Below are 12,096 nucleotides of genomic sequence, written 5' to 3'. Positions count from 1 at the left end.
ACCATACACAGCACCCATATACCCCCCCAGCCAGCATGTGCCCATTCACAGCGCCTGTACGTGCCCATACTGATAGCGTGTAGAGCCCCCAGTAACTGCACACCACATATAAGCGCAGGGTCTTCTCACGGTACAGGCTGATAAATTATCTGAAGCTACTTCTATCCGTGTGTAGAAGGCGCATGCACATGAACCGGGCCCCCTCCCCCCGGTATGTGCTGCGACTGTATGTAAAAGTGAGACTCCAGGGCCGAACAGGGCACCATCCTATAACACATCATTACTACCCAGGCAATTCCACCCCCCACGGCCCTGGGTGTCACGTCCACGGGCGCCATGCTGCCCGCGCAGTCTGTAGTTTACTCCGCACGGCTGCTAACAATGCGTGAAATGCAGCAGCGCCGTTAGGGGAGCTTCTCTCCGTTAAGGCTTGAAAGCATTCTGCGCGGCACCCGCTGCCACGTTGGTGGCCGCCGTCCGCATGGCTGGGTTGGAAAACACGCCGGCGGCAAACTCCTCCTGCGCCTTCTGGAAGCTGGCACCGGTCCGGCGGTAGATAGAGTGGACCTGAGGGGAGATGGGGGGGGGAGATGTCATTACAGAGCTGCCGTCGTCTGCCGAGACACCCAAGCTGCTGCCCCCCGGCTTGGACTTTCTGCCGCCGATGCGGCTTCATTTCATTCACTGCAGGCGACATCTCCCGGCACTCACCCTCTTCAGCATAATGATCCCCAACGTGGCGTTAGCGGTGAGTAATAAGGAAACAATCAGCATGATGACCGCCACGGCCACGCTTCCGACCTTCAGCACGGTGAGAGCAGCAATCCACCCGCTGCAACAAGACACAGAGAGAACAGTCCGCCGGCTGCCACACACATCACATAAACAATACCCCGGACCACCCCTGGCTCGCCAAGCGCCCACAAACTAACAAGCCCAACTCCTGGCTAACAAACAGGGCAACAAACTCATGGCCGGGCAGCTCTGCAAGGTGGCAGCCACGCGGTATTAGATGCATAAGGCAGGTGCGGAGGAGTAAAAGAGACGAAGGCCCGAGCCCCAAAAAGCCGGATTGTGAAGTAGAGAAGATTATTTTAAAGCCAAAAAGCTGGGTGTTTGGGGCAAGGAACCCACCCAATCCCCTCACAGAACCCGGTCCCCCCCGTCCCACGCCTACTCGATCATACCTGAAGCCCCAGCCTGGGATCCCAATCGCCTGAAGCACGTAAAAGACATCTTGGACAAAGTAGATGAAGAAGAAGACAAAAAAGCTGAAGGAACTGTCACTCCTGCAACACAGAGAATCCACGGCTGAGTATCTGCCGCGCCTGAGGTCCCCACGCGCCGCGCGCCCCCTGCCTGGCGTCTCCCCGCGGAACGCACCTGAAAGCCTTGTACAGGGGCCGATACCAGCACACGAACGAGCAGGGGGTGAAGAGCAGAATCCACAGGATTGACAGGCCAAAGCTAGAACCTTGCGTGGAGTCCACACAGAACCACGCCATGCACGCCACGAAGTTCAGAAACAGGGTCCCGGTGCTAACTAAAGGCAAAGAGACCGACAGATGGTTAGGGGACCGGCCGCTCACCGGTACATCCCCCCCGGCACTAACCCATCGGCCCGGTACGTAGGGACTCACACAACCACAAGTAGTACATGATGGAGACAGTCTTCTGGAAGTCCTGCGGTATCTCCACGGAGACATCTTGGTAAAAGCACGGTTTCACCGGACAGAAGGAGGGTAGCGGGGGCCAGTTATTCTGCCGCACTGCAACACACAACAGATTACAGCCCGGCCCACCACGGCCCCCAAATGTTTCATCACGTTTGTGTTTAATTTGTAACCTGCGTTTGCCCCTACCCACTCTGCTCGCCCCGCCGGTTTACCCAGCGTGGGGCACTACCCTCCACTGCCCCACCACAACCCGACCCGCGTTACTGTATATACGGCTCGTACCGGCAATACTTCCCAGAGCGGCGCTTTGAAGCTCTCGCTCCCTCCGGTCCAGCTCCTCGGCCTTGCGGTTCAGCTCCTCCTGGCGCCGCAGTAAGTCCGCTGTGGCAGCCGCAGTCGTCTCCTGGCGCAAGAGAAAAACGCATGAGCTGGGAGAGAGGAGCGGGGCTGCGCGGGACGGGGCAAAGGCACGCGGGACGGGGCAAAGGCACGCGGGACGGGGCAAAGGCACGCGGGACGGGGCAAAGGCACGCGGGACGGGGCAAAGGCACGCGGGACGGGGCAAAGGCACGCGGGACGGGGCAAAGGCACGCGGGACGGGGCAGTCACACCGAGGAAAGCACGGGCGGCTCCCCACCTAGGGGCCAGAACTTACAAGCAAAGAGCAGCAGAGCCAAGGCATGCCTAGGGGTGGTTTCATGAATGTGGCGTGAGGGGACTGCGGCCGTGGACGGGGCCGGATGTCACGTATCACTGGATCGCTCACCTGAGTCCCGTACGAGCCGTAGGTCTTTGGTTCTGTTGGGCTCTGTTTCTTGGGCGCCGGAGCAGGGGCATTCTGCGCCGGGGCAGTTGGCAGGGTGGCTGCCTGCTGTTGATGGTACGGGGGAGGCACCTGTGTAAAAGCAGTAAAACATCAGGGGTAACTTTACCATATTCAGTAATGAAACATGCGCAAGATATCCCCCGACTCTGGGAAGCGCTTGGTATGATCCACCAGGCTCTGTATGTATTAATAACACCCACCCTGCCCGATACCCGGCTCATTACCGACCCTACTTACCCCGCGGTTATCGAAAGGATTATACACATCGAGAGTGGCGTACTGCGCGCTGGGCTGATGCTGCGTCACTGCAGGGTCCTGAAATAACAGCGGGGACATTACAGAGCAAGCAACAAAGAGCACGCGCATGGGCGACACACGCACCGGGCACCGTAATGCCACAGAGCAACTGGGGGCAAATAAACAGCTACCAAGAATACTCTCATACTGGGTACCGGCGTGGCATGCAGTGAGCAGGCAGTAACACCGGGCACCGGCATGGCATGCAGTGAGCAGGTAGTAACACTGGGCACCGGCGTGGCATGCAGTGAGCAGGTAGTAACACCGGGAACCAGCATGGCATGCAGTGTGTTTGGGGGGGGGTAACACCAGGTACTGGCACAGGATGCAGTGTGTTGGGGGGGGGGTAACACCGGGTACTGTCACAGGATGCAGTGTGTTCGGGGGGGGGGGTAACACCGGGTACTGTCACAGGATGCAGTGTGTTCGGGGGGGGGGGGGTGACAGGGCCAGGCTAGCTGGCTCATGTGTCATATGAAGTTTAGCCGGGTCACGGAGCACTTTTGTGTCCGGTTCTGTATACTGTGACCCGGTAATATATTATATTGTGTATTATTGTGTAACCGGCCCAGAGACTGATGTGGCTTCAGCTCCAGCCTTCAAAGAGACGATCCTATAATCTGGCTGGGGCTCTTAATCAGCCAACACAGCCCTGTCTGCCCAGAGGGCACCCGCACTACAGGGGGGATAACACAGATGGGATTTGTGATGGGATGTGGCTGATGGGATTGGGGGTTGGGTTCGGTACACATTGCATTGAGATTGTATATAAGTTCTGTGTGTTTGTAATAAAGAGAGTTCTTCTTGGTTTACTACGAATGGTGGTCTGGATGATCCGTGGATAGCTGAGTGCTATCCGTATGAGGGACTGACTGGTGATTCCTCAGCCCTCAAACAGGGGGACCCAGCCTTGGGTACGGTGACCCTGTAACATTGGTGGCAGCGGTGGGATGAATCCCACGACTTGGGTGAAATCCAAACCACCAACTGGGATTGCAGACGAGAGACACCAAGAGAGCTCCTGGAGGTTTGTAGCAAAGGAAAGGCTACTCTGATTGCGGACTGCAGAGAGATGGACCGGCACCAGGATGCCCCAGAAGAGAGCCTCGGACTGAGTGCTCTACAAAAGAACATTCTATGGCACTTATCCCTGTACCCAGGAGGGGCTACATCGGAGCAAGTGACGGCGGTGATTAAAATGTGTCACCAGGAACTGAGCCAGAGTGGGTCTGTATCTCCCAGACTAGGGGAACAGACCAACAAAATTTTGCACCAGGATATCCAGTCCTTCCGAGAACCAGAGGATGAGAGAGACCGGGTTACAGCCGAGGTGTGTGAGCTGGAACACCAGCAGAGGCAGTTAGAGTCTGCGCCCAAGACTGGAGGGATGATTTCGTACTGAAACGTACTGGGCACAATACTGGACAGCCCCTGTCCTGGTGAGAAGAACCGAGTTCCTCGCCAGCAAGAAGCGGAGGAGGAAGGCAAAAGCTTCGACCCAAGTCCCCACCAACAACCCTGACTGCTCTACCTCGGCAGAAGAGATGACTGTCCCCACCGCCCGAGTAAGTGGCACAATCCCCCTCACCAAACCCCTAGCTATGCCCGTAGAAGCCAGTGCCCCAGACTGTCCCCCTGATTTCCCGAGTGTCCTGGAAGAAGCCCGGGTCACTGCCCCAGAGGTTCCCTATGAAGTCCCCGGTAACCCGGTAGAGGCACCGTTCCCCGACCTAGCGAGGGCGCCAGAGGGGCTGCCGAGTTCCCTGGGTCCTCTCAGTAGTCTGGCGCAGGCCCTGGTTCCTATCCCTGTGTTCTCTGAAGTGTTCTCCGATTCCCTGAGTATCCTGGGAGAAGCCCAGGTCCCTATCCCTATGTATCCCCCTTGTCTCCCTGAGATTACCACAGAGCTGCCTGGTCCTGCGTGCACCCCTGAGAGTACCTGTGACCTGAGAGAGGTACCGGCTCCTGAACTAGTAAGGACGCCGAAGGGGCTGTCTACTTTCCTAGGTCCTTCCAGGGACCTAATACAGGCACCAGGTCTAGTCTCCGACGTGATCCCTGGTTCCCCAAGTGTCCTGGTAGAAGCCCAGGTCACTGTCCCAGAGTGTTCCTCTGACTCTCTCCGTGCCCAGGCAGAGGCACCTGTCCCAGAGAGAAAGAGCGAGGGTCTGCTTAACCCTCCCGCTGGTCCAGTATTGGCACCTGTCCCTGCCCCGGAGTATTCCCCTGGGTCCCCTGAGTACCCCGCAGAGCTGCTTAGCTCGCCCAATAACCCTGTAAGGGCACCCGTTCCTGTCCCAGAGTGTCCCCTAGGTCACTCCAGTGTCCCGGTAGAGGCCCCTCTTACTACCTCTACGTGTTTCCCTGGTTCCCCGAGTGCCCCCGGCCCGATCAGCAGGGCTTTCCTTCCATGCAACCGCCCTGGCCTGGCAGCTGCCCCAGACTCAGTTCCCAAGACTAGGGAGCAAGAGTCTCCAGGTGCCCCTGTTACCCCGGTGGGGGGGATAGCCATGTGCCCCCGGCTGAGCTGGGACCGCCCTCCAATTCACAGAGTACTACTGACTATCTTTTTGGGCAACCAGGGCCCTGGCCCACCTTCTATGGATGCTTCTGACAAAGGGGGCCATGAACTAAGGCCTGCACCTGTGAACTTTGTCCACTCGGACAGCCTGCAGCAGACCCCTGGGGAACTGCCTGGTCTGCCGGACCGTTGGTCAAGGGGGAGATCTGTGACAGGGCCAGGCTAGCTGGCTCATGTGTCATATGAAGTTTAGCCGGGTCATGGAGCACTTTTGTGTCCGGTTCTGTATACCATGACCCGGTAATATATTATATTGTGTATTATTGTGTAACCAGCCCAGAGACTGATGTGGCTTCAGCTCCAGCCTTCAAAGAGACGATCCTATAATCTGGCTGGGGCTCTTAATCAGCCAACACAGCCCTGTCTGCCCAGACAGCACCCGCACTACAGGGGGGATAACACAGGTGGGGGAACCCATTGTATTCTGTAATCCCCTCACCTGATACATCTGCTGTATACTGATGGGATTTGTTATGGGATGTGGCTGATGGGATTGGGGGTTGGGTTCGGTACACATTGCATTGAGATTGTATATAAGTTCTGTGTGTTTGTAATAAAGAGAGTTCTTCTTGGTTTACTACGAATGGTGGTCTGGATGATCCGTGGATAGCTGAGTGCGATCCGTACGAGGGACTGACTGGTGATTCCTCAGCCCTCAAACAGGGGGACCCAGCCTTGGGTACGGTGACCCTGTAACAGGGGGGTGTAACACCAGGTACTGGCACAGGATGCAGTGTGTTCGGGGGGTGGTGTAACACCGGGTACTGGCACAGGATGCAGTGTGTTCGGGGGGGGGGGGGTGTAACACCGGGTACTGCCACAGGATGCAGTGTGTTGGGGGGGGTAACACCGGGTACTGGCACAGGATGCAGTGTGTTCGGAGGGGGGTAACACCGGGTACTGGCACAGGAGGCAGTGTGTTGGAGGGGGTAACACCAGGTATATGTCAGGCAGTAGTCACTGTGATCACATGACTGTAATCACGCTCTTCCCATTATAAATCACATGAACCTCAGCAACGATTCACATGTCAGATCCATCAACTGGGGGACTGTCCATCCGAACACCCGCCACTCTCTGAATTGTCTCTCTCTCGCCTGTCACAGCTTGTGTCTCTCTCTTTGAATACCCAGTTTCTGTCTGTCTCTCTAGGTACCCCCTGTCTGTCTCTCTCTCTCTGTCTTTCTAGGTACTCCCTGTATTTCTCTCTCTCTGGGTACCCCCTGTCTGTCTGTCTCTCTGCCTGTCTCTCTCGGTCCCCCCCCCCCCCGTCTGTCTCTCTATCTATCTTTCTCTCTTTGGGTATCCCCTGTCTGTCTCTCTTTCTTAATACCGACTGTCTGTCTGTGTCTCTGTGTGTGTGTGTGTGTGTGTGTGTGTGTGTGTGTGTGTGTGTGTGTGTGTGTGTGTGTGTGTGTGTGTGTGTGTGTGTGTGTGTGTGTCTCTCTCTCTCTCTCTCTGGGTGTCCCCTGTCTGTCTCTCTCTCTCTGGGTGTCCCCTGTCTCTCTCTCTCTCTCTGTCTCTCTCTGGGTGTCCCCTGTCTGTCTCTCTAGGTACCGTCTGTCTGTCGGTCTCTCTTTCTAGGTACTGACTGACTGACTCTTTCCCTTCAGGCTCCTGCCCCTCTGCCCCAGCCCGGGGTACCTGGAATGGGTTGTCTATGTCTCCGAACGGGTTGTCCGGCTGCGCCATGTCCACAAGACTCGGATCCTCCTGAAACCCGGAAGCTCCGGGGAGTCACGTGCCGCTTCCTGAACCCCCCCCCGGGGGCGCGGTGCTCACGTGACGGGCTGTGTCCAATGATGTCGATGCAGTCTCGAGCCCCCCACGTGATGCCGCCCCGGCTCTGGTCACGCTAGTCGGCTGCCGTGCGTTATGTGTAACTGACCCTGCTGGGTGAGGTTGTGACGTCATCCTTTACGAGGCCCATTTATTCCAGGACACCCACCGTGTTCGCGTATTGCTGCCCCCTGCAGTATGAGTCAGTTATGCCTCCCCCCCCCCCGTCCTGGAATAAATGGGGTCACCCGGAAAAGCAAGACTGTAATGGACAAATCAGGACACTTGGTAGCTTTATTACGTTCATTTACAGAGCACCAGCAGATTCCATACCATGACATGAAAAGGGTCCCTGCTCCTGGGAGCTTACACTCTACAACATTATAAAGGGCCTCCTCGCCATAGAAACGCGCAGGGGTCAGTGCTCTATACGCAGTTTCTGAAGAGACAGCCTCTGTAAACGTTCTCCCCCCAGACACCAGTCTGTACGCTCCGAGTCTGTTCCTCCAGGTTCCCCGGAAAGTCTCCGACCAATCAGAAGAAAGTGATGTAAATACAAGAAATAATACCTGCCGACTGACACGGGCCAGCAGCCCCTCCCATAGCCCCTCTTATCGCTACAAGCAGATGGTATCACGTAGACCCTGACTGCAGCCGGGGTTACCAAAACACGCCAGGGCCGCTGGGGATCACGCAGCAGTCACATGATGAGACAGCGTGTGCCAGTGGAGTCCCGCGGGCCCTTCTTTATGTGGCCCTGCGTGTGATAGTCCCAAAACCTGTGTATGGAGAAGCTCTCGGGGGCCAGCTCACGGGGCCGCACCATCGCCCGCACCTCCTTGGACACCCTCAGGTCGCCTCCAGCCGTCTTCACCTGCTGCTCATCCGGGACGTTCTGGGGCATTAGGGGTGAAACGAGTGTGTGAGCGGTGACACCGAGCTGGGGCTAACACACACAACAGGGGCTAACACACATGAGCTGGGGCTAACACACATGAGCAAGGGGCTAACACACATGAGAAGGAGCTTACATACATGAGCAACACATGAGCTGGAGCTAACACACATGAGCAGGAGCTTACATACATGAGCAAGGGGCTAACACACATGAGAAGGAGCTTATACACATGAGCTGGAGCTAACACACATGAGCAGAAGCTTACAAACATGAGCAAGGGGCTAACACACATGAGCAGGGGCTAACACACATGACAAGGAGCTTACACACATGAGCTGGAGCTAACACACATGAGCAGAAGTTTACATACATGAGCAAGGGGCTAACACACATGAGCAGGGACTAACACATATGAGAAGGAGCTTACATACATGAGCAGGGGCTAACACACATGAGCAGGAGCTTACATACATGAGCTGGAGCTTACATACACGAGCTGGAGATTACCTACATGAGCAGGAGCTAACACACATGAGCAGGATCTTACATACATGAGCAGGGGCTAACACACATGAGCAGGAGCTTACATACATGAGCAGGGGCTAACATACATGAGCTGGAGCTTACATAATTGAGCAGGAGCTTACACACATGAGCGGGAGCTAACACACTGGAGCTTACATACATGAGCAGGAGCTTACATACATGAGCTGGAGCTTACATACATGAGCAGGGGCTAACACACATGAGCAGGGGCTAACACACATGAGCTGGAGCTTACATACATGAGCAGGGGCTAACACACATGAGCAGAGGCTAACACATGAGCTGGAGATTACACACATGAGCAGGGGCTAACACACATGAGCTGGAGCTTACATACATGAGCAGGGGCTAACACACATGAGCAGGGGCTGACACACATGAGCAGGGGCTAACACACAGTGAGCAGGAGCTTATATACATGAGCAGGAGCTTACACACATGAGCAGGGGCTAACACACTGGAGCTTACATACATGAGCAGGGGCTAACACACATGAGCAGGAGCTTACATACATGAGCTGGAGCTTACATACAAGAGCAGGGGCTAACACACATGAGGTGGAGCTAACACACATGAGCAGGAGCTTACATACATGAGCAAGGGGCTAACACACATGAGCTGGAACTTACATACATGAGCTGGAGCTTACACACATGAGCAGGGGCAAACACACATGAGCAGGGGCTAACACACATGAGCAGGAGCTTACATACATGAGCTGGAGCTTACATACATGAGCTGGAGCTTACCTACATGAGCAGGGGCTAACACACATGAGCAGGAGCTTACATACATGAGCTGGAGCTTACATACATGACCAGGAGCTTACACACATGAGCAGGGGCTTACACACATGAGCAGGGGCAAACACACATGAGCTGGGGCTAACATACATGAGCAGGGGCTAACACACATGAGCAGGGGCAAACACACATGAGCTGGGGCTAACACACATGAGCGGGAGCTTACATACATGAGCTGGAGCTTACATACATGAGCAGGGGCTAACACACATGAGCAGGGGCAAACACACATGAGCTGGGGCTAACACACATGAGCAGGAGCTTACACACATGAGCAGGGGCTAACACACATGAGCAGGGCCTAACACACATGAGCTGGAGCTTACATATATGAGCAGGGGCTAACACACATGAGAAGGGGCTTACATACATGAGCAGGAGCTTACATACATGAGCAGGGGCTAACACACATGGGCAGGGGCTAACTCACATGAGATGGAGCTTACACACATGAGCAGGGGCTAACACACATGAGCTGGGGCTAACACACATGAGCTGGGGCTTACACACATGAGCAGGGGCTAACACACATGAGCAGGGGCTAACACACATGAGCAGGAGCTTACACACATGAGCTGGAGCTTACATACATGAGCAGGAGCTTAAATACGTGAGCGGGGGCTAACACACATGAGCTGGAGCTTACATACATGAGCAGGGGCTAACACACATGAGCAGGAGCTTACACACATGAGCAGGGGCTAACACACATGAGCTGGGGCTAACGTACATGAACTGGAGCTAACATACATGAGCTGGGGCTTACATACATGAGCTGGGGCTAACCTTGGTCAGGTTATACTTTGTACGGAAATGTTCTCTCATGGCCGCTCTCTCCACCCTCTGCTGGGCATAAAATGAGTCTCTCCTCTTCCTGCAACAAAAAGAATTGGCTAAATACCCCTGGCAGGCAGCTATCCCCAATACCCCTAATACCCCCCAATACTCCACCCCTAATATCCCCAATACCCCACACCCTAATACCCCCAATATCCCACCCCCAATACCCCACACCCCAGCACCCAGGGGAGATTATGAGGACCTTGTGTAATCATCACAGCTTTAAATAAATGAAGGGAAGTTACACGGCGGGGAGAGGACAGTATGGAGGATAATGGGGGCAATAATCTGTTGAGTTGGCTGGTTATATGAGAGGTCATTTGCATATGGTGGCTCTGACTCCACCTCTCCAATGGCTGAACCGAGACTACCATCTTTTCCACGATGCCTTACGTGCGAACGTGGACATTTTGGTGATATTGGTCTTCAGAGCTCCATCTTCTGGTAATGTTGCCCCCCAGCATCTCCCCTCTAGGGGGTCCGTGCTCCTGAGAGAATCCAGAAGATGTGCAGCACGATGTACTCTTCACAAGACCCCCAAACATTGACTTGGCGACAGCAGCCATTGGCACTGGAGACCACCCCTGGGAGGCTGCGGCCGCAGAGTCACTGATCTGATGGAATAAAACAGGTAATAATCCCACGCCATGTGCCGCAACATACATTCCCACAACGCCACGGGCTCTACAAACATGTTATTGTCGCAATCCAATGAGAAGTAGCGTGTTCTCTGCTGCAGCTCTGATGCTGCTCATAGCTTTGCTTCTACACTCATGTGGCGTCTCTGCGAATATCCAAGACTTTTTATATATAATTTATCTTATATGTGTCCCTGACACCCGGCAGAAACTGCCCCTGACACCCGGCAGAAACCGCGCCTGACATCCCTGACACCCGGCAGAAACTGCGCCTGACATCCCTGACACCCGGCAGAAACTGTCCCTCATATCACTGACACCAGGCAGAAACCGCGCCTGACATCCCTGACACCTGGCAGAAAGTGTTCCTCATATCACTGACACCCAGGAGAAGCTGCGTCAGGTGTCCCCACCCACACCACAGAAGATTTACCTGTAGTTCTGACTACGCTGTGCAAACTGAACATACAGCAGGGCAGATTAAAGAGATTACATATAATCTACTGTCCCCGACACCCGGTAGAAACTGCCCCTGATGTCCACGGCAGAAGCTGCGCATGATGTCCCCGGCAGAAACTGCACCTGATGTCCCCGGCAGAAACTGCACTTGATCTCTCCGGCAGAAGCTGCGCCTGATGTCCCCGATACCCGGCAGAAGCTGCGCCTGATGTCCCCGACACCGTCCCCGACGCTGTGCAAACTGAACATACAGGAGGGCAGATTAACAGGATTACATGTAATCTACTGGGATCAGGGCAGATGCAGGGGCCAAAAGGTTCCTACCTGCCAGCAAATTCTATTATAGAAGGGGTTAATTACATTGCCTATTATGAAGAAGTCCATTCATCTCACCAGCGAGAGCGCTGGGGGTCTCTCCCCTAAACATTAGTCTCTCCCTCAAACGTGAGTGTCGTGTATTCTTAGAATTGCCAAATTGCTTAATCTTCCTTATTTGTGACAAACCCTGAACCTGAATGTAAGCAAAGGTTCCCAAACTCACCGTTGGTTCTGGAGCTGCGTCTGTGGTGAGTGTCCTCACACCGACAGGGAAGATTGTGCTGTCGCTGGAGGTATCTGCCCTCCAGAGAAATCCGTTAAACTGGGATTAAATCCGGCATGTATGGGATTAAACACACATGCAGAGTAATGTGATAGAGGAGCGACATGTTCCTGGCGTGTAAAGTCTGGACAGCAGGATGCATTTAGTACACT

General features: G+C 54.8%; 1 protein-coding gene across 2 annotated transcripts; it reads right to left on the bottom strand.

Annotated features, from left to right (window-relative positions):
* Positions 1-423: 423 nt before the first annotated feature.
* LOC149283221 (secretory carrier-associated membrane protein 3-like) lies at positions 424-7,072 on the bottom strand. Of its 2 annotated transcripts, none has more exons than XM_089497828.1 (9): positions 7,025-7,072; positions 2,740-2,817; positions 2,443-2,571; positions 1,959-2,079; positions 1,637-1,769; positions 1,384-1,539; positions 1,188-1,289; positions 712-832; positions 424-567 (listed from the first exon to the last, which is right to left on the bottom strand). In XM_089497828.1, the coding sequence occupies exons 1-9, from the start codon at positions 7,070-7,072 to the stop codon at positions 424-426; spliced, it is 1,032 nt and encodes a 343-aa protein (XP_089353954.1). The 2 variants fall into 2 exon arrangements, with proteins under 2 accessions (XP_089353954.1, XP_089353955.1); XM_089497829.1 differs by having other exon boundaries at positions 1,384-1,543; positions 1,641-1,769.
* Between the last annotated feature and the right edge of the window lie 5,024 nt (positions 7,073-12,096).

The sequence above is a fragment of the Sceloporus occidentalis genome, unplaced genomic scaffold (assembly GCF_023333645.1).
Source record: "Sceloporus occidentalis isolate IW3139 unplaced genomic scaffold, rSceOcc1.0.p SCAF_108, whole genome shotgun sequence".
NCBI lineage: Eukaryota > Metazoa > Chordata > Lepidosauria > Squamata > Phrynosomatidae > Sceloporus > Sceloporus occidentalis.
This window is presented reverse-complemented; position numbering and strand designations above follow the sequence as displayed.